General features: G+C 49.1%; 1 protein-coding gene across 2 annotated transcripts; it reads left to right on the forward strand.

Moving 5' to 3' along the window:
- Positions 1-1,407: 1,407 nt before the first annotated feature.
- On the forward strand, positions 1,408-15,918 carry LOC149342507 (uncharacterized). 2 transcript variants are annotated; one of them, XM_089544897.1, is made up of 2 exons: positions 1,408-1,771; positions 14,690-15,918. In XM_089544897.1, exons 1-2 carry the CDS (start codon positions 1,623-1,625, stop codon positions 14,967-14,969), a joined length of 429 nt encoding a protein of 142 aa, XP_089401023.1. In that variant the 5' UTR covers positions 1,408-1,622; the 3' UTR covers positions 14,970-15,918. The 2 variants fall into 2 exon arrangements, with proteins under 2 accessions (XP_089401023.1, XP_089401022.1); XM_089544896.1 differs by lacking the exon at positions 14,690-15,918 and adding an exon at positions 7,973-9,800 and having other exon boundaries at positions 1,453-1,771.
- The last annotated feature ends 7,692 nt before the right edge of the window (positions 15,919-23,610 follow it).

Here is a 23,610-nt window from a genome sequence, read left to right on the forward strand (position 1 = left end):
TGCCAGCAGTATTAATCCCAATGAAGTAGATCTGCAGATCAAATACATGCTGTTTTCTTTATTTTGTTTAACTTAAAATTGAGAATTGCTATATTACGCGCGCTGCTCAGTGATTCACATTATACAGCCTATTGCTTCCAGAAACGGCCAAGATGCTGCTCTTTTTGAGCGTTTCTCAAAACGGTTTTATTATGCATTTTCCTTTATTATTCTTTTCAAGTTTGCTATCATTTCATTATGCTACGCTTAGGCCCCATGGCTGTGGTGCCCTAGGAAACGCCTTAGTGAGTTCCCTCGCCATTCACTGTAAAACCCAAACTCCGGAATTAGTATGTTTTGTATCAGTTTAGAAATTGGTATGTTTTGTATCAGTTTAGGGATTTTAAAAGTGCAAATCTGTCCCTATGTCGGCGTTCCCGGTGCAGTTGTTGTTGTGACTGGGAGAAGGATGAAAAGGAAATTGCACAGGGCTGCCTACTGGCTCGAGCCGAGCCACCACCGCTGCCGCGTGCAGATAGAGGAGAATTAAGAGGTCAGAGGAAAGAGAAAAAGACAAGAAAAGACGCGTGTCGCAGCAAAAACCGCGTCCACCGAAGCGGACGCTGCTAAAAAAGATAAGCGGCCGAAGCCGCGATCCCGGTGCTGCTCCACATCGTGAGATTGCTGCTAGCGCACGTTTAGCAGGTGGTGGTGGCCTAAAACAATTATCAGTCAAATAATTACAGAGAGCTGATTGGGGTAGCGCCTTCCCCTCACGTTACTAGGTGAAAGCCCTATTTCGAGGCCCCATTGGCACGCAACGCCTCCCGCGTCCGTTGAACCAAGGCGTTTTGCCCCCCCCCCCCCCCCCTCCCCCACCGTGAAAAAAATTCTGCTTTCGCCTAATATTCCGTGTGTTACCGGCCGCAATTTTTTTCTTTATAGGTTTATTCATTTTGCCTTTTTGTTTAAATTGTTTGTTCGAATTGCCTAGGGCTTCATTTGTCCGCGAAACACATGTCATCGACCATTACCTACTGCACCGCTTTCTCTCTTTCTTCTTTCACTCTAATCGGCCTCCTTTCCCTTGCTGCGTTGTTCGGGTGCCCACCGGGATATGTGAGACAGATACTGCGCTATTTCCTTTTCTCAAAAATCAATTTACTGCTTCCGAAGGCGACAGGATCGTAGTAAAAGAAACCCTGAAAGTGCGTGTAATATTAAAGTTAAACTAATATCGGTTATAAGTTACAGACTTTGAATAAAAGCATGCATATAACCTTCAGAACTATTTATTGTTGATGAATTGTGCTAACAGTCTTCAGTGCTGCATTTTTCCAGTAGGGCATTGTCAAAGAAAAGGAGAAAAGAAACGTCACACCGCAGCTCGAAGTCTCGTGCACCCTGGCCACTCCCCCGTCGTGAGTACGGACCAATAAGCCTGATGACATCATCATCATCATCAACGTCTCGTGCCACGCGCTGCATAGAACGCCAGCGCACCTTTCTGACCAGCTCCTCCGAGCGGGTGGACGTGTTTGCACTCCTGAGATTTGCGTTTGAGAGCTTCGTTTTTGCGTTCCTTTCCGTCCTGCTGACCCCAGGTGGAGGAGTACTCGCTAAAGAAGACTCTGCCCGTCGAGATGACCACCCTTGCGAAGGCTACGATCGAGGCGGACGGACAAGGAGGGTGGAACGACGCTACCCAGGACGCGCCATGTCTCCAGAGCACGATGGCCATCACGGTATCAAGTGCCTGTCATAGCGGGGGAGGCTACTCAGTCCAAGACAAGTAAGTTCATAGAAAAACTTGACTTTCGGAGTGCCGATAGGTTTGGTTGTTTAGAATACATTCAAGGTGCAAACAAAGCAATAATAATGGATGGCGGTGCAAGTAGGGAATTGCCCTGAAGTGGTAGTTGGGAACTGGTCCACCTACAATGGAAGAGGTTACGTGCAGAATGAATTATCATGGCCGTAACACCGTGTATTACTGCAGCCGTTGGAACGCTGACTCGCTCATGTTTAGGTAAGTTCAGTTTTTGTTCGCGTACGTTTATCTGCACTACTAAAACAGCGCTGATGAAGAAGCACAGAGGAACACACGCGAGTAGCCTATCGTGCTTTACTAGAAGATAAAGTAGCGTTGAGAGCTGAGGGAATATATGCTGCATTTTGCGAGCCGTGATCATTCTTTTTCTAAGGGGTGATAACGATCTAGACTTAATACCGCAGGGAACGCTTAAGTCCTACGTACCGAAATACACGTCGGTAGTTAGTTCCGATGGCTATGCGAGTGCTTTATCTCATGCACTGTTGTAAACATTCAGGGGAGCACTTTGTTGACCTCAAGTGCAGTGAGGCGAAAGCCTTAAGCGCGGTGTTGCTGCTTGTGTCACTGATGTGTGGTTAAGATGTTAAGCTTCGCTTCTAAGAGTGCAACGCAACAGCGTCTTGCAACGCTGCCAGGAGAGTCCACAGAACGCCATCGCCCGTTCGGCTCTACGCCTTGCTTATCGGTAAACTGGTTTTTGAGGAAAGGAAATGTATCTGTATCGCATATCCCGGTGGACACCTGAACCTCGCCGTAACGGGAAGGGAGGAAGATGAGTGAACGGAGAGACCGTATTCACTAGACGCGCTTTTGTTCATTCAAAATCATCGAGCTGGCATGGCGGAGTGGTTACCAGGCTCGTCTCGTATTCTGGAGACCGCGGTTCGATTCCCCAACTCAACCAATTTTCTGCTCAGTTTGATTATTCATTTTGTCTGACTAGAAAGGTTGGACTAATTGGTTAATTAAGCAATAACTAAACTCAGTCCCACTTACTTGGAGCATCACTATACGATCTCTTTAATTGGGTTCCATGGTTACTAGCCAAAGCACAATTGGCCCCTTTTGAAATTCGGGCACTGTGGCATCACGACCATTTCGACCAATTGAAACAAGGTCAGCGTAGCTACGGCGGCCACCTGAGGTCTTGCTTTGGCTGTCGGAGTGTTGCTTTTGCTACAAAAAAAGATTCGGCAGAGAGACTTCAGACTGCTTATGCACGGAAATGCGAAACCATGTCACGGACGCAAGACATAGACGTTTTGCTGCGGTTTGCGAACTGAGTTTCTGCCAGGCAATCAGCTTTTTTTTTTTGCAATATGACACGACCCACACTCACCGACACGCGCGTATGACACTACCAGGAACGCTGTACGTCACAATTATGATATAAAAATTGTTTTTTGGGTAAAAGAAATGGCGCAGTAACTGTGTCGCATCTCTGTTGACACTTCGACCGCACCGTAAGTTGAGCGATAGAAAGTCTGGGAAGGCACAAAATTGAAGGTGCTTTTGTAGTCGGCCCGAATTCCTGTCGCAAGCAAGCCTCCAACTTGACTAGCACATGTAAGCCATAGGCAACAAGAAATCCATCGCACCATACGGAACGCTGTAGACAAGCGAATTCGTCGCATTTTGGCACGAATGCCACCACTACTACCGCATGATTTGCGCCACATAGAGATTCTTCAGTGGCGGGTAATAAAGACGAATGAAATGTGTTGGATTGTCTGAATTGGCGGTACTCAGCTTGCTGTGTGCGTCATACTTTTTGCTTGCCATCCTGCTTCCTTTAGATCCACTCTACGTTTTAGGGCTCTTAGCTCATGCCTGCGTGCTTCGTCCTCGAAGCGTATTATATTCGGCGTTGTATGCCAATGGGGCCCCGGAATTGGGGCTTTACCTTAGGATTGTGGGGGGAAATGGCCATTAGGGCCTTACGCCAATGACCTCTCTGTAAAAAATTTAATAGACTATAAATGTTTTTCACCACCACCACCCCAACGGCACCTCTTTCTTACTTTCTTCTTTCGCTCCCTCTTTCATCCCTTCCCTTAGGGCAGGAATGAAAGAGGGAGCGAGCGTTCCTCAAAAACAGAATAAACCAACGCGCGCGCGCTCCATTCCGGCCGTATTTTGGCAAACAGCGTCCGTATGCTACTCAGGGCATATTTTTTTTATGCGAAGCATATTACTAGAGGTACACTACAGCCCTTCGCCGTGGTTACGCGCCGTGCAGACCACGTGGTACAGTGACGTCACACCACGTGACATACCACGTGACACATGACGTCACGACAGAGGAAGACGGGGGTCCACCTCGCGCCGTCGCTGTGGTTGCACGCCGTGCAGACCACGTGGTACAGTGACGTCACACCACGTGACATACCACGTGGCACAAGACGTCATGACAGATCGCCGTCACGCGCTGGGAGAGGGAGAACGATGCCATCGCACAGACGCCGGAATGTCCTCGAGCGGCATTCCCGCGCATTTCGAACGCGCGTTCACACTCGGTGTAGGTGAAACGCTCGCTCCACCGGGCAGGCAGACGCGGCTTCCGTGGCAATCCAGGCGCTCACCCAACGCGCGTCTCGGGGTTAGTCGGCGTTCCGCTGTAGCCATGCCGTTGTCTTCCCCCACGACGAAGGCTTCTAGTGGTTGTATTAAAATGACCAAGTATTCAACCAAGGAAAGCCATATATTACCAACCCTACCCACCAATATGCTTCGCATCTGACTAGGTTTAACCTTAGCTAAGCCTCAGCCATTTTTTGGTCGACGATGCGTTCTTCTGATTTAGTTCGAGAGGCGGTAACGCTGATTCGTACCCCTGGCGGCCGTTGCATCTTCGGTTGGTATATATTTATGACACGCGGTATAACCAACTGGGTAAGGTGTGGCGCCCTCAAAGAGAGCGCAGAATCACAGGCTCCGTAGCTTTCTGACTTCTCGGTGCACACACAAGTTGCATCATGATGGAGTGGAAGGTGGAATAGTGGCGCCCTTGAGGTGGGCTTCAGATTAATTTCGACCATTTGGAGATCTTTTATGTGTATTGACATCGCTGCCGCCTCCAGAGTGGTTGACCCCCGGATACTCCGGCTCAGCAGCCGGCATGCAAATCACATATGTCGGCTTGAGCCGGAACAGTGAAATTTATATCGGTTTTTGAGGAAAGGAAATGGCGCAGTATCTGTCTTACATCTCGGTGAACACGTGAACTGCGCCATAAGGGAAGGGATAAAGGTATAAAGCTGTAGTGAAGGGCTCGGGAATAATTTCGACCACCTGGGCATCTTTTAACATGCACTGGCATTGCACAGCACATGGGCTGTGCAATGCCAGGGCTGTGCCTTTCGAGTCTCGCGTCCATCGAAATGCGGCAGCCCCGGCAGGTTTACAGCCCGGTAAATGCGGCGGCTCTGTAGCCCAGCTCCCTATCCGCTGAGCCATAGCCATTGCTGCCGGCAGACGCCTCATGCCGGCCGTGGCGGCCATGTTATGATAGATGAAAATTGGCATTTTGATGAAAGGAAATTGCGCAGTATGTCTCTCATCTCGGTTGACACCTGAACCGCCGCATAAGGGAAGGGTTAAAGAGTGAGAGAAGACAGGAAGAAAGTGGTGTTGTAGTGGAGGTCTCCGGAACAATTTCGATCACCTGAGGATCTTTAACGTGTACTGACATCACACAGAGCACAGGCGCGTTTTGCGTTTCGCCTCAATTGAAACACGGCGGCTGCGGCCGGGTTTGAACTCGGGAACTGTGGCTCAACAGCCGAATGCCCTAGATACTAGATACGAAATTTAAAAGGCGCCCATCGATATGCGCTGTTAGTGCATGTTGAAGATCCACATGGGGTCGAAAAAGATCAGGGGGCACTTTGTTGACCTAAAGTGCGGTGAGGCGGAAGCCTTAAACAAGGTGTTGCTGCTTGTGTCACTGATGTGTGGTTAAGGTGTTCAGCTTCGCCTCTAAGAGCGGAACGCGACAGCGTCTTGCAACGCTGCCAGGGAGTCCCTTGAACGCCATCGCCCGATCGGCTCTACGTCTTGCTCGTCGGTAAATTGGTTTTTGAGGAAAGGAAATGTATCTGTCTCTCATCTCGGTGGACACCTAAACCTCGTCGTAACGGGAAGGGAGGAAGATGGGAGTGAACGAAGACACCGTATTCACTAGACGCACCTTTGTTAATTCCAAAACATCAGGCTGGCATGGCGGTGTGGTAGCGTGCTCGTCTCGCACTCCGAAGACTGGGGTTCGATTCCCGAGCTCGGCCAATTTCTTACTCGGTTTTATTTATTTATCTGGTCTGACTAGAAAGGTTAATTAGGCTAATTGGTTAAGTAAGCAATTAACTAAACTCAGTCCCACTTACTTGGAGCATCACTATACGATTCCTTTAATTGGTTGCATGGTTAGTAGCCAAAATACAATTGGACCCGTTTTGAAGTTCGCGCACTGCGACGTCACGACCATTTCGACCAATTGAAAAGCGTGACATTTCTGTCGACAACTCCTGCTTACAACGATGAGGCATTAAAGGCTTCCGCCTTAAAATTATTCCGGAGCTGATCACTACGGCGTGTTTTATTCTCTCGCCCTCTTCACTCCCCTGTTCCCTCACCGCGCGGTTCGGATGCTCAGAGAAAGACTCCCGTGCGGTGTACGGTGCCACCGCACGTTAGTAATTCCGGGCGGTAAAAATTAATCCAGAGCTCTCTACTACGGTGCTCTCTACTAGGGTGTCTCGCGCTTATCTATTTAGTTTTTTCAGCTAGCGCCCGCTGCGTCGGACGTGGTTGTTGCGACGCCCGTCCTTTTCTTTTTCTTTTCTTTTTTCTTTCTTTCCTCTTATCTTTGAAAACTCCTCTAACTGCACGTGGCAGCGGTGGTGGCTCGGCTTAAACCAGTCGGCAGGCCCGTGCACTTTCCTTTTCATTCTTCTCGCAGTCGCAACAACAATACGATGTCTCCTTCTGTTTTCCTTCTCACAGTTCCTGCTTGATCCCCTTGTTCATGGCGCTGTTCAGGTGACCACCAAGAATTTACTGTTTTTGAGCTTTCGTTTTTCTCAAAATCAAATTTCAGTTTATCTTCCTCCGTTGAAAAATGACACCTACAATGGTCCCGTGCCGTGTGCATCATCCCCGCCCTTCAAAATCGACGTAGTTTGTATTCGAGCAAAAAATTTTTACTGGGGCAGTTGATGCTTCGTTCCATTGAGTAACAAATTAGCGCACGTAAAAAGTTAGGTAGGCCGAGACACCGAGGTCTTTGTCAGCGGTGATATCAGACAATGCAACGGCGAGCGTAGTGGCGGCTTATTTGCTGCAGATTAGCTTGAACGCTGTCATCTTCGTTCTTTGCACATTTGCAGGGTTTGTGAAATCCAGGAGATAGTGAAGCCACATGTTTGTTGTGAGAGGAGCACAGAAGAAAATAGGACTCATTGTAAATTGTTTACTGGGGTGTGTACTGCAATAATTTTGGGCAGGGTTTGCTTCCGATGGTCGGTGAAGCCCTTAATCAGCGGGACGTTGGTAGTTGCCCCCGAGCGGCTTTTCGCTTTGTTGCAAGGTGACTTTTGAGGCTGGGCCGCATTTTCTTCCTTCGATGTTGTTATGTTCAGCAGATTTCTTAGACACAGTTCTTCCTGCAGGCTAACGTGTGGTTTATGTGGTAGTTAATGCATTGCACTTGCTGCCGGTATATGGTACAGAGAAGGGGTCGACGATATGTATGCCAATGGGTAGAAAAGGTGGACGCCGTGGAGTTTAGACGCTATGCTGATCTTGCTGATGGCGCACCTGTTGAGGCGCCATCAGTTGGTTTATCTCAGAAAGCGCTCAGCAACATTAATTTCCCGATACTGACTGACAAAGATGGCCACGTTTCGTGGCATTACTAAAATTTATACCTAATAGTTATTTTTGATTGGGTTTGAGAAAAACTTCCGTGTTTTGGGCATGCATTGATAAGCGATACAGAAACTTTTAAACTATCTGTTGGCTGAGTACACGCTGACTGAAAATAATCGTTTCAACTTAAACTACCCACATAGTACTTAAACATAGATGTCCACTAATCGATCCCCGCGATCAGAGTAATCTAATGTAAAGCGGCGTCAATGATGTGGCCCCTTTCTTGCGCAGCTGCTATACGCCACGACAGATCTTGCGACGGCGACGACGAATCCAGCCGCACAAGGCCTTGGACGATGCTGGCGCCGCTCTTCGAGTGCACACTCACACTCCTGGTGCTCCTGCTGTTCCTCATCTTGACGAGCGTGGTGTGGGTCGTGAGCCAGGCAGCCACCTGGAGGGAGCGGAAATCGTGGGAAACCTCGTTACCAGCCTGTCCAGGAGCGTCTTCATCAGCCTCTATGTGGCTGCGCTCGCACAGGAATACGCTACGCTCGCGGGACCGGTGGCACTGTGACTGCCCCTACAGATTCTGTCACCAGCGTTACACACACAACAATCACAATGAGAACTTCCATCATAACTGACTGCAGCGACCTAACACCACGACCACTAACACACCGATCACAACTGAAACTGCCAGTAGTGCCATGGCGGCCTCCTCAGCGACACCAATCGGAACTACGGCCACGATGAACTAAACCATAGCCCCAATCACCAAGCGAATAGCTGGAGCCACAAAGACCACAAGACGACCACTACTACAACGACGACCAGAACGACCAGAGCCACCAGAATGACCTCAACCCCAACTACAACCACGAAGAGGCTCGTCCAGCCACAACTGAAAACGCCACAACTACATCGACGGCGATCACAGGAATAACTGCCACTACATCACCGACAACAACCACCACTACTACTATGACCACTACCACAACGACTACCACTGCGACCGCGACAAACCTTACAACATCACAGAGTAAACTACTAACACTACAACCGCTACGACCACAACTGAGAGCACGACAAACCTTACAACATCACAGTATAAATTACTAGCAACACAACCACGACGACCACCACAACGACCATAAGAAAAGCTGGAGCTATAAAGACTACTACGATGAGTACGACGACAACCACAATTCTCCGACGGGCCTCGGAACGACCACAGCGGCAACTACCACCTGACCACGACGACCAGCACAACGAGCATGACAGCACCTGCAACTACAACTTCCACAACTATTATTAGGCCTGACTAAGGAGCACTACTACCACAACATCTACCACGACGATCTTCAAAACGGCCGCAGGGAAAACATCTGCAATAACTACGACCACTACAGTAGGAACACAGCAGCTGCATCTACAAAAACTACGGCCACTACCACTACCACATCAACCTCAACTTTATAATTAACTACTAACATGATGAGCGCCACCGCAATGACTACTGGAATGGTAACTTCTCGACGAACCTCATAACAACCACAAAGCACACAACCACAACCTTGGCGACTAAAACGGGCACATTAGCTCGAGCCCGTTAACAACAAACGTGGACATCACAACTACCACCACCACAACTACAACTGTAACCGCGATCGGAAGTACCATGACCACTGAACATCACAACTACCACCACCACAACTACAACTGAAACCGCGATTAGAAGTACCATGACTACTGCACAACGACGCAACAACTATCACTACTATTGCTGCAGTGACGACTACCACAAGCACTACTATCGAGCTAGCTAGACACAAGGGTGACCCAAGCCATTGCAAACGGGTTTGCTCTTTCGAAATGGTGTTCCACCAAAGAACTTAAGATATGTACGCCTATAGTATGTTCCGAATGTCCTCCTTGTATACGGTAGGATATCGGCTGTCGCATCTCCTTCAGGAGGAAGCAATGGTCAGCATGTACTGTGGAATTACTGTTTTATGGAACATGATTTTATGAACAAATATTGATTCGCCGACCGCTTGCGATTACGCTTTATGTATGTATTAAGACAACGATAATAAAATCCTTTGTTCAAACCTGTTTTTACGAAGTCTGTTTGGAAAAAATAGCAGTAAGCTGTGAAGTGTTCAAGGCATTAGTAAATGTTGTTTCACACAAGAAGGTTCTTTGCTCCCTTTTCATCCTTTCTTTTGCAGCTGAGGTGCCCCGTCGGAGACTGCTTGTTATGTCTTGAAGGCTGAAGGTCTATAGGAGACGATACTCGGCAACAACTGTGAAACTTTCAGGGGATATATACTGGAGCTTTATGTACAATATTTTACATATATATACATACGATGTTGAGCAGTGAGCGCAACAACGTGGAACTGGCTAACATTTAGGGGAGGCCCCTACTCGGCATAGCCGAAGATGCGTTACATCTATCTCTGTAGCCCAGAGCCCCCCTTTTCGGGCTCCGGGACCCAGTTTTAAAGACACATGGGCCCGACCCACATTCATCAGCATCCAATCGTGTCAAACCCTTAACACGATTGGTTTTTAGCCGTGTGGCCCGCCCTCCAACTTCCTTAAGACACGTAACCCTCTCTCAAATGTACATATTGTAAAAAAGGCATCATTTTCACTTAAAACATAGTACATTCCGAGAATTCACACACATACGGATTGGCCCCCTGGGTTACGTGCCCCGCCCCACACTTCCACAGTATTACACAAACCCTCTCCCCTATGAATTACAAAGCAAAACACATAAAAGCAGCATGTCAAAACACTTCCATGGGTACGTCTGTCTCCCCAGTACCCGTGACCTTGACGATTCCCGGAACTAGGGCAATTATCGGCCCCCACCCCAGCTGCGACCGTCGCGAAGAACACCCGGCAGCGCAGAACCACTTTCCGACACGAGTCGGATCACAATGGCCTGCCGACCCAGCAGCCGTCCTCCAGGGTCCGGTAGGCGACATAACTCAAGTGGCTGTCACTGTCCCCAATTAAGCAGGTGGCTGTGTTCGTTCTGTCCGGTGGCGTCTACTGCGCGCGCTCGTTTCTTGGGCCCGAGTTGTCGAGCCCAGGGACCATACCGGACGCCAGCCAGCTGCACCGTCGACCACAACTCCCATTCACCCGGACGCGCCCGGCCCCGCTTCGTCTAGCAGTGTTCTCTTTTCAAAAGAAAAGCGGTCGAACCTCCGAACGAAGCGTTCGAATCTTAATTGGGCCGCAACTGGCGTTTGTCAAGCCGCGGTGAGCTGTCGGCGTACGACGCAATAGTGGCGTTGACATTTTTATGGCCTAAAGCACTTGTGCACGCCCCAGTCGCGAAACACACCCCGCGACACGCATCCTCTCCTCGTGTCTTCCCCGAAGGGGACAAAGGGAGTCATTGGGTGCGCCGGCCGCTCCCTCCCTGGCTGCTGCCTGCTGCCTGCTTTGCGCGCCACCAGCTGCCTCCCGCTAGGGCCTCCGGCAGCGACGGGATGCAAAAAAAAAGGCGGTCGTTCGTAATTGCCTCCAAAACAAAAGCAAACTGCCTCCCTCCCCATTTAGGTCTCACACAATACGCCAGTTGCCGGCGATCGTCGCAAACACCTTCTTGGGATCGGCAAAAGCCTACTGATCCCTTACAGCATTCCTCGGTAAATACAAGTGCTTCATGTGAGAAAGGGGCGGTTGAGCGATAGGAGTTAGGCGGCATCAAGATATTCCGCTGTAATCAGAATTTCGACGGCAGAATTTCATCGTCCTCCCTACTTTGCCCTTTCATTTAGTGGACCTTGCAGCTGGACTTTAGTTGGAACTGTTGTGACGTGACCATCAGGTCCACGCACGTTTCCGGGCTTGGGTCGGGCAGAAGGGAAGGTTTCGATGCTGCTGAACTGCAAACCCTCATTTTACCCTCCCTCGCATGTAGTGCTTGACTTTCCTCTGACCATCTGTACGACCGGCTGCCCCTGATGTACCAAGCCCGAAATGCCATCGGTACCTTAGTGATGTGCTGTAAATAAAGTTGCTCTCTCTCAAGTTCTCTTATTCAAATACTTAAGGAATATGTGCACTTTATGAGCAAGCGGTCTACCGTTTGAAAAAAGGATTCGTGGAATTTGAGAGAAAATATGGTCGACACAAATATTCGTGCATAACGATGTCTTTGGTGTTCACTGTCTTGAATCAAGTTGCCAAAAACTAGCACTACTGAAATCTGTTTGCCGAGCACGTTTCACTAAATGTGCTGCTTTATTTGATACCTCAGCAACCAACCCCTATTAAAACGTCCGTAGCCTTACGTAAAATGCTGGAAGATATCTATAACCGCTGCACAGCCGCCATATTACTTTATGGACTATTTACAGCGCCGTATCATGGGGGATGCCATCTTTGGTCACGTGACCACGCCGCCATTACACGCCCTCTAAGTACTCGGCGCCTGCCTCACCGCGACGGCACCTGCGTTTGGTGGGTCAGTTCCGACAGCCGGTGTTTCTACTTATACGGCTGTAAAGGAGTGGGGGGATGACACTAGGGATTGGCCAAAGCTTCAAGGGACATGCGAGAACCTTAATTTGTCCACATAAGGCGTGAAAACGTAATCAGGCTTCATGTCACGGACAGCCGTCTCTTCGAACCATCAAATGGATCACCTGGATGCTTGTCTTTGCAGCCGTTGAAGGCTTCGCTTGATGGTTTTATTATTTTCTAAAACAGCAAGGTTTAATGGTCCTGCGGCAGCGCCGGTCGTAGTCGTATTGAGTACATGTATGCAGACATCACTCTAAAACGTTCACATGCACATCGTACGCACTTGTTTACAACCTGCTAACGGTACTTCGGCAACGTAAAATATTTTCTACTGATTTGTTAAGCACAGAAAGGCGACAAAAATAAATATGTAAACAAATATTAACTTTAAGGGCAGCAACACCATGCATCAAGCAGCGTTCACGAGCCGGCGTATAAATGTTTCGAAGGATTCCGCTATATAAATGTAATAACGCGCGCACGGCAACGCGTTTATGCTGCACTAAGTTCTAACTTACGCCAGCCTCACACAAAATTCCGGTACGCTCCACGCTCGATATGCAGACATGAAAATGGTGGAGGTCTCGTTGGTGGTATGAGCTTCACTGTAAGCAGTGGCCTGCGAGTTCACTTTTATTGACTGTATCGCATGGACCGCGAGGAAGAGACAATCAGCGAGAGCAGCAGCCGTAACGCAAATGCTCTGTTCCGAATATGCTGCACGAAAACCGCGCTTCCCGGAGCGAAGTTCTACAGTAGCACCAAGACAGCATGTAATACACGGACTTATGGTCAGCGTTAGCGTTTCTGCTGGCTAGTTGGGGCATTACTGCAATTCGTTTTTAGCGCAGAAAGACAGCACAGGAAGGAACGAACTTGACAGGATAGCGCGAAGTACGTCAAAAAAAACCAATACAGTGATGGTAAGCGTTGTCTGCTCGTACAGCTGTGCACTGCATAATATACAGTAAGGATATGCAGGAGCGCAAGTCGTCCTTCTTTTCCCCTCCTGATTCGGTTTCGGCCGCTTCTGTTACTAATGCGGTCTCGCTGCATGCGGTCTGCATGCGGTCTCGCTGCATACACAGACGCAACCGTCAGCAACTGACAGCACGCCGTCACGGTTTCGGCGACGGAACAGCTTGTTCATGCGGCTGTGTTGTGCACATGCCCTCGCAGACTTTCCAAGATCGAAGCATTTCTTTTTAGGTTAGCTATGTACCTCTGGCAGACGTGTTTGTTGCGTTCGTCTGTTCGGAAAGGGTGCATGGCGCGAACAGGGGCAGTACGTCTTTGTGCACTTCGGTGCCGTGAAGCTCGCAAACGATCGCATGCCACACCTTTAACTCTCCATTGCAATTCTTCGAATCCACAACGCAGCATGTATTTCCTATGCCTTTCCGCATCTTCGTAGAAAGAACACATTCAGTAGTCACCCGCGATACGTGTATTTCTGCTGCTGCGTCACTACGTTCACGCCGGCGACTTACCGAGGCCCGTAATGGCGACGAGTACCGAGCGCGCCCGTGGCGCCATCTGGTCTCAAATTGAAGAACTGTGTGCTGTAAATGGTCTATAAAGCCAGCAATTAAATATCAATAAAGAAGGATGTCGGGCAGGTAGACACGATCTCGCCAATGCTATTTACGGCATGTTTACAGGAGGTATTCAGAGGCCTGGATAGGGAACAGTTCGGGAAAAGAGTTAATGGAGAATACCTTAGTAACGAGCGATTTGCTGACGACACTGCCTTGCCTTGTCAAGTCACTTTGCGGACAATTCTAATGACAACTCTTGTTGGACTCTGGACAATTCTGGTTTGCCAACTCTAGTGGCCAGGCTGTCACGTGCCTCGTAGTCGTAGGGCTGGTTGTGAAGTAGTCACGAGGTCATGTGACCTCTCTCAAGCAATCGGTGAATTTGGTGACACCGGGCATCCGATGAGTTTTAGAGTGACGACAACTCTAATGCTATTTTATTAAGGAACCAATAAATTATGATGGTATGGCACGGCACATGACCTTTAACGTCTCAAAGCGCTATTGGCTATGAGGAACACCGTAGTGAAAGCCACCAAATTTCGACTTCTGTGAAGTCAACAGACAGCGTACTATAAAACAGTATACGGATTACTTCCATTTCGTCTCTATAAATGATGAATTGAAAACATAGATAAAAGAGTGCGTATTTAATCTTCGTATACGGTTGATTTTTCTATGTATTGTGCTGGTTGTCGTGAATACGACCGCCACCTGGTATTGTTAAAGAAAAAAAAGACAACAAATGCTGCACGCATTGCTCGCTGTCTCGTGGCACGTGATTCTTCGAACACCGTCCCTGGTTTCTGATCAGCTGTCTTTCTTGGACGACCGCTCTTGTTCTCCCGAGAGTTACACTCAGAAGCTTCTGTCCTGTCCTCCGGACCGGACATTTCTATCTGCAAACGGCCGCCAGCCCCCGCGTCACGGCAGGAGGAGACCACGCTCGAAAGACCATCCCTGCGAAGGCCACAGCCATGGAAGACACCCAGGGCAGAACTATCCTGTCCAAGGCACATCATGCCTCCAGCACGCGAAGGCGACCGAGGAACCTGATGCGTGTGCCGGTGGGGGAGGCTTTCGATGGAGACTCTGGAGCCCTGCAGACTACTAACTCCCAGCCATGTAAGTCCAGTCAGGCCCTTCGTTTTTGGAGCGCCGACAGGCGATTGCAGTTTGCTCTTAATATGCACTAACGTCGCCAGGCGTAAGGCTGTTAAATCTAGCCCTCCTCCTTTGTCAACCAGTAGCCGGAGCAAAGGTACCCTGAACTAAGGAGCTGTCAACAGCGAACGCCGCTCCTCGAGCGCTGACTTTTTGTAGCAGTCGTTAGCGACTCACTCGCTCATATTTAGGCCTTTTTGCTTTCAGCACACTTGAAAGCATTGAAGTGGGAGTTGCAGCTCGACGCAGCCAATATCGTGGGCGAACTCTCTAAGGGTCGCGTTTGTAAAAAAAGAATTGCAAGCGACGCTTAAGCTACGCTTTAAGGGTATGACGTACGCAAGGCTTAATTGGGTTACGCCCATATATGCTGCATTGGTCATTCTCTACTTAATATTCCTGGATCTCTGGAAGCCCTCATGCAACTCCTGGCACAATAGTGTTGCGATTGAGACACGTCACTACCCTTGCGCTGGAAGGTGCTGCCACCAGTGGGTCTTGTGCGACCCAGGTTGCTCTTCCTGACCGGCCAATCATCAAATTAACTGCCACCTGCCACTGTGGACAATGTGCTCACAATCCGGTGGGTAGGTTGTGATGACACCGCAATGTCACGTGACCTAGCTGTCCCACCTGCCGCCTAGGTTGCTTCTCTAGGGATTTTTCACTAACGGTACACGACGACGCCAACAGCGACGCCGGATTTTCTGCGACATGAGCTCCACAACTTTATCGCGTTAAAACGTTCTCTCCTGCAGGTGGGGGTTATGAGCGCCAGCTAACTCCCATTTTGCTTTTGTAGCGTGAGCTACATTGCCCACAGTGTCGCCATTTCGCATGCTCTCTTGCGCGACCATACTGCGCATGCGCGAGGAGCAAGTGGCGTCACTACGCACAGCTGGCGTGCCTCGCCGAGCGCACTGGCCTTCCTTTCCTTAAAATGATCGGAGTGTAAAACGTTGACAACGCTATTGAACACAATGAACGCCGACGGCCTAGGGCTTCAGCGCCACGTTTGTGGCACAACCTTGTCAGTGCCTGCAGCCCACATCTCTCTCTCTCTCTCTCTCTCTCTCTCTCTCTCTCTCTCTCTCTCATATCACCCCACGCACCTATAAGCGCGATTCAGGAGTTCAATGACCCAGGGAGCCATTATGCCCACTTCCTTTCCTTAAAATGATCGGAGTGTAAAACGTGGTCAACGCCAACGCCAAGGAACAGAACAAACGCCGATGGCCTATGGCTTCAGCGCCGCGTTTCTGGCACAACGTTGTCAATGCCAACACATGCAGCGCACAGCTGTATCTACCGCAAATAGCTTAAAGGAGGGTTGAGGTGTCCACTCTTCCAAGAAGGCAGTTATGCGCCTTCCCTCTGGTTCAGGTGTCCACCGAGATGTGGACACCTTGCCCTCACCTCAGGCTAGGTATATCCTGGCACAGCAGAGCTAAGCCACTGCCAATTCTTTGTTTTGCATTGCGTCACGCTTCGCTTTGCTAGTGTCTCATATACTGTTGCGGTCCCAACAACTCCCTCTGCTTTTTGACGTTTCCACGACCATACCTGTCGCTTACATGCCCCGTCATGAGTGCTCGCTGCTATACGCCGTTTTTACGCTTTATTCATGGCACTGGTGCTAGCGCAATCGCCTATCTCGTCGACACTCCGGGAGTGTGCGACGACGGCGCGTATGAGTTATTGATGTGTTAGCGATAGCTGGATCTGTGCAAGCGGAAATGCCGACTGCCGTCAAACGTAACTGGGTGCGAACCTTGTGACGTCATCTCAACCTTCTCGGCGTTGCTGGTGGCAGCCTGCCAACCGGATTACTATCTAACTGTCCACCGTGGCAGGTGGCAGTTAAATGATTCGAAATGTTGCTCGGGAAGAGCAACCTGTCTCTCACAAGCACCATCGGAGGCTATGTTTGAAACAGCCATTTGCTGGGGCAGTGACACACCGTTTAAGGCTGCGCCGCTGCGTCAGGAGTGGTATGGGGACTCCCAGCGATCTATGATTCCGTATATAAGGGCATTAGCCAGAACATATTCAAAAGCAATAGAAAATGCAAGCGCATTCAAACGATCTACCAAGGATCGTGTGAGAATTTTTTTATACTGGGTGGCGCCCTCTGTTGGTACCACTCCTCCGTCCTGCAGCGGAGCCCTCTATCTACGGATTTGAGTTGCTTGTGTGCCTCGGCGCCCTCTATCTACTCCGGTACATAGCAGTGCTCTCCGGCGGCTATCCCCGCCGTTCAATACAGCGTCTCTTATAGCCTGAGTCGCTGTGGGACGTTAAACCCTATACATCAATCAACAATCAACCGTGATTTTTTTTCACTTTTCTTCGAGTGGTTGCTGCCTCTTCGTCTTCTTCCTGCGCTCCTCTTCCTTTTTGTTTTTGTTCTTTTTCTATGACGCACGCGCTCTCCTCGACACCTGTGCCTCTCCCGGTGTTCATAGACTTTGAAGAGAAGTTTATTGGACTCATTATTCATACAAAGGGACCATAGTCCCTCACAAAGACAAAAACAACATGGCAGCGACTAGTGTCGCTCGGTACAAACAAGCTATGAAACAAGTACACGACGGCGACTGCTGTCGCCGTTCACACGAAATCATTCACAGCATAGAATGTTCAAAGGGTCCATAATGTCCAGGCATCGCGGGGGGAAGCACGCTCACTAAATACGATGAACGCGCAGACACCGCGCACGACACACTCAATACGGCAGGAGCCGCACCGTCACGCGGCCCCCGCTGGCGGCGATGAAGCGGGTGCTCCACCGCCGCAGGAACTCGTCTTCTGGGAGGGTCACATGATCTAAACACGCCTGTTGAAACAGGCGCGCCCGAACCCTCTGCAGCATGGGGAACATAGCGCGTTAAGGCTGGCCCTGCAAGGAAGCGACGCCTCTCTGGTGCCACAATACGAAGGCCCCTACGCACAGCAAGAGCCGCACAAATGCGTCACGCGGCCTGGTGTGCGAGTCGAGGCTAACAAAAAGCATGCGCGACATCAGCCGCCAAAAAGTGCGCACTACGACGCACTCAAAAAGCGCGTGTTCGAGGGTCTCGGTCGCACCGCACTGGGGACACCGAGAAGAAGGAGCGATGCCCCACGCGGCGATGCGGACCCCCGTTGGGAGGACTCTCCAGCCTCGCAGCCAGCCGAAGTCGCGGACGTCTGCTGGTATCCAGTGCGACGTCAAGCCTCGCCACCGTACCCGCCTGCTCCGCTCTAGCTGTTCAGGTGTAGCCTCCTGGATGGCAAGGAGCTCGCAAACGCGGGAGGCCTGCGTCTGAGAGACGTCGGCCTAGGGCAGGGTGGCGGTGAGAGACTCGGCCATCCGATAGACATACCGGAAGAACGCCGGCTGCTGTTCGGCTGAGGGACCTACGAGTTCACCAAAAAACAGGCGCCGCGAAGTCCCGAGAAGGTAGGCGAGGAGCCCTCTTCCCGGGTAGTCGGTGGCGTTGACCAGGTCGCGGACGCCTCGAACAGCATAGACGCGTAAGGTTAAAGACGGGCGACGCGAATGCAGAAGAACCTTCAGCTATCGCTGTAAAACTATTCGGAACTCGCTAGCGCGTGTTCACTAATCAGCAAATATGTTATGAAGCAGCAGTCCTTTAACCCGCGAGCGGGTTTGGCCATTTGAGCTCTCAACTGAGGGCGCGGACTGTAGCTTCTACGTAAATCTAAAATAAAAATTGAAACTTACAGTAGGCGGCTGAGATGTGAGCTTAGATTTTGGGGAAATTGAACTGCCCTTTTTACTCGTCAGAATCTTTTTCTTGATGGGGATAATGACCACGACTGCAGACTTGAACACCTTTGGATGCATCTACCGAAACAAAACTCTGCAGTTACCTCCAGTGGGAATGCTTGCGCTCGATATCACAGCAAACTGACAGAAAAGTGGAACTCATTACCTAGAGCCAGCATTAAGGACCCGAAGCTTGATGCTTTTCGCATGTTGGAATGATCTGTCTCCTGGAGCTATTGCAGGCTAATGTGTGGTGCGAGCTCAGGAGCCAGTGTTTAAAGCACGTTATACTTGTTTGACCGGCCCCTGATTTTCCCAATCCAGCGGAAATTTTCGCTCGTGAGAAAGCGTTCTGTGCAACAAGGTGTATCGTCACGTGGCGTGCTCAAGAAAGCTAAACAACAATAAAGCGAAGGCTTGAAAAGCGGACAGTTTACAGAGCGATTATGTGGTCGTCAAGGAAACATAATTCGGAGCGGGTAACAGTACCGTATACTACTGGTAGTCGTGATATTCGCCGCACGACAGAGCTGCAGTGGAGCATGTAAAAGAAGTTTCTATACAATCAGCATGCATCGCAGCGAACATTGGGTCTATATGTAGCGTGAATCTTGAAGCGTATCTTACTATATGATTCCATCAGTCCTAGAGTACGCCTCTGAGGTAAAGGATCCACAGAATACCAGAAACACCGAACAAGCGGAGTGCATATAACAGCATGCAGCCAGCTTCATTTCATGCAATTATCGCTAACTTTCATTTGTTACTAATATGTTGAGGGAGCATAAATTGGAGCCACTCCAGATGCACAGGCAGATTGCCGGTTAAAATTATTGCACTTGCTGTACCACAGCAAAGCAGGATTGTCAAGGTATTAACGTATCTTTTTCTTTACCTCAACGATCATCGATATTGAACCACACAAATGTTATACAGCTATATCACACCACGACTAAAAAATTGCTTTTTTTTTTCTCTTACACAGCCGACCAATGGAACCGCCGAATTTTCCTGATTGTTGACGGTACTAAAGTTAATACTGTTGAGCATTTTCCCAACTAACTCTATTTAGCCCTCTCCTGCTGGGGCAGCTTGCTCTGAGAGAGATAAAAGGACACTGGAACACGCAAGCTCTCGACCATGAACTTCGATCGCGCATTTCTAGCTGTTCTATACACTGGGCTCACGCCCTGTCACGCTGATTATTTCCTTTCAAAAGCACTGTGGCAGGTATGCGTCTCAAAGTTCTCGCTCGGTGAATATTAAGCTTTTAAGATTAAAGGCGCTATTATCAAAATCCTCACTGTTCCACAAGACATGTCCCGTCATGCATGCGGAATGGAAGGGGGTACCTCCACTCTTTAAACAGCCACAGGCGCGCGACCGGTCCACATCATCACGAGCTCGCGTGTACCCATTCACATTGCTCTTACCTGCACAAGTGACAACACACTCTGCCGCGTATCCTCTAGCGTAAAGAAACGTGCAGCCGCCTCCAGAGCGCATATATTCTCTCATAATATCTACTTTCCGCGAGGGAGAACAAGGGACAACTACACCTGTACTACTCTTATTCTTCCGTCGGCTCTCCGTCGGCTGCTACGTTCAGGTCTGTGTAAGTGGCAAAATTGGATAGCATAACCGTGAGCGGGGTCGCGGCTCCTCTGCTGCAGGTGAGATGCAGTAGTTTCCTCTGTGTTGTGCACTGCATATTTTCAGTTTTGTGCGGTTAGTTAAAATATTATAGGCTCACGAAAGAATAGAGTACAAGCACGTCCGCTGTCACAAGAACTGCTTAAACAGCTGGGCCTGTTGGTGGTATGTAAAACTGACTCATCTTTTCAGCGCTCTTAAACCATGCAGGCAGAAATAAAACACGCGTGTTTTGTGTGTACCGGAAAGATGAGTCACAATGAGAAGAGCGAAAGAAACATCGAAGTCCCATATAGCTGGTATTTTATGTGGACTTGCCGAGCAAGCATTTTCCCGGGGTTTTAGTTCAGCCGGTCGGCGAAAAAGTTATTAAGCGGAGCGTGGAAATTCATCTCCTCTATCCTGCTTTGTCTGGGCTGCTAGAGTCTCCTTGCATAATGAAAACTTCTGGAGTATGATGTCGTAGTGTGATGGTCTATCGGATAAAGCTGTTGGGCACAGGTCTAACTTGCACCTAACGCATGGTTTAAACGGTAGCTGCATTGTGCTTATTGTATCTATACGACACAGAGGGAGGTTGTTCTGGAGAAATGGCAATCTGCAAAAAATTCGGATGCTATAGACATGAGATGTATTGTTGGCGTTGGTTACTGGCACTTTTAAATTTTTGGAGCCTAGTAAGCTTTTTTTTTTCTCATATTTTCAGTGAGAGAAAAAAAAAAGATTGACTTAGAGACTAAGATGACAGAGCTTCGCGGAATAAAGCCTAGATTTATAATGCAACAATTATTGCGGTGTCGAGGTGCACTTGGGTGTATTTTCGCTAGTTTTATTACATAGATATAAAAAGCTGAAAGTTGTTCGTTAACGTTTTGTGTATTGATTGAAAATCCTGCTTTGTCTTAAAGCACCCATAGATGTGTTCGTTATTCTGTTATAAACCGCGTACGCTCGTTTATCACTACAATGAGAGGAATCTAATGTAAAGGCCAATCACCGATGTCGTATCTCGCTTGCGCAGTGGCCATCCTCCACTACCGATCTTTAGACGGCGGCTTTGACGACTTTGGCAGCCCGAAGTTCCAAGCGCTGCTGCTGGGGCACTTCTCGCGCACTCCAGCTCTTTCAGAGCTCCTGCTGTTCCTCATCATGGCAGACACGGTGCGGCTGCGAGACAGGATGCGGCTCCTTAACGGGCGGCAGATGGAGGCCGACCCCGTCATCGGCTTTTCCAAGAGCGCCTTCCTCAACGCCGAAGTGACTGTGCCTGGATCGCAAACCGCCACACCCGCGGGACGCCTGGAATTGTGACCGCCTCGAACACCTCACTGACTATTGTAATACCATTACACCCTCAACGATCAAAAACAGAACTACACCCGCAGCCATTTATGACGACCAGCGCCACGACAACACAAATTGCAACCACAACTATAATCACGCCGATCACCTCAAAGACCCTAACCACCACCACTACTACTACCCGTACGAGCCTCTGAACTACCTCAGCTTGAGCTACACCTACTACAGGAAGCAGAACCACCGCAGAATTTACTGCAACCACAACACATACAAGAACCACTTACACAACAGCTGAAGCTAGAAGTGCACCCACAACTGCGACTACATTGAAAAACACAACTATAACCAAAGCTATGAATACGACGAGTTTTACAACAAGCAGGGCTAAACAAAACGCACAATCACATTAAAGCCACGACGACCAAAAGTATAGCTGGTTTCAGGATGCCAACGACCACCACAACGACTACCACAAAGACCACAACTACTGCTATCATAGGAGCTTCACAACAAGCATAGCGAACTTAACCACCACAACTACAACCACGAAAAACAGCTGCCACTAAAGTGGCCACAACCACAACCACCACCACAACTACAACCACAATGACCGCATTGAGCACACGATTGAAACTACAAAACCTACTCCTACTGCACCACGGCGACTAGAGAAACAAGGAAAACACTACTCTGACCACAACTACATCGACCACAAACCTGATAACGACTGAAGAAATTAAAACCACAGCCATGACGACCACTGCCACAACCACAACAGTAGGAACCACTAAACCGACCAGCTCAACTTCAACCACTATAACGACTACTAAAGCTCCGACGGGAACACCACGACCACTGCCAAAACGACCGCTGCAAGGACCACTACTATTACTATTACTACTGCAACGACAACGAATAGCAGTGGTTGTCGAACCAGTTAGTTACAAGGGCGACCAAAGCCGCGGCAACAGTGACTTTTTAGCATGCGCACACCTTTGATAGGCTTCGAGAGCCTTCATTTTTGATAGGCTTTTTGATAGGCTTTGAGAGCCGGGTAGGCATTACAATGAGGAAAGCGCAGTACGTACGAGAAAACTTTGATCATCTGACGCTATCTGATAAATATTTCGCTATTAAAAAAATTCATCCCTGACGCTGAAGGCTTTTTTTTTGCTGGGATTTCTCAAAAATAGCAGCTTTAAAAACGGAAATGTGGATTCAAGAGCGTGAAAGTGCTAAAATGCAATAAATATCGAATGGAGCCCAAAAGTTCAGGACGGGTGGTAACAAGCATAGAAAACATGGGTACCGGCTCGAGCGGTTTATTGTTAGTTCAGAAGAGAATTTGGAAGCACGAAGCTTCATAATACATTCTCATTTTTTGATAGTCATAAGAGTTAGGTACTTCACGACCTCCAGTAAGGGTATTGCATTGCTTGAGGCACCTTACGATCAAAAAAGGGACGCGACAGCTACTTTGAAGATTCGAAAATGTCTGCTTTGAGACCATGAAGTTGAACCCTTGAGGCAGTTTCTCGTTTTAGTTTTGCGGCTTCTTAAATGACAAATCAGCCTGGTACGTCCCACAACAAAGGCTTTTTCCATACCACTACAATTACCTTGGTCCTGTGCCAACTGCGGCCACCCTATCCCCGCAAACTGCTCTATCTCATCCGCCCACCTAACTTTGTGCTGCCGCCTGCTGCGCTTGCATTATCTTGGCATCCAGTCTATTACCCTTAACTACCATCGATTATCTTGTATCCGCATTACATGCTGTGCCCGAGCCTATGTCTTGAATTCGACTAGGATGTCATTAACCCGCGTTTTCTGACCCACCCTGCCCGCTTCTTGTCCCTTAACATTACACCTATTATTCTCCTTTTCATAGCTCGCTGCGTTGACCTCAATTTAAGTTCAACCATTTTTGTTAGCCACCAAGATTC

This window comes from Amblyomma mixtum, chromosome 5 (assembly GCF_055824585.1).
Source record: "Amblyomma mixtum isolate Tamu chromosome 5, ASM5582458v1, whole genome shotgun sequence".
In the NCBI taxonomy this organism is placed as follows: Eukaryota; Metazoa; Arthropoda; class Arachnida; order Ixodida; family Ixodidae; genus Amblyomma; species Amblyomma mixtum.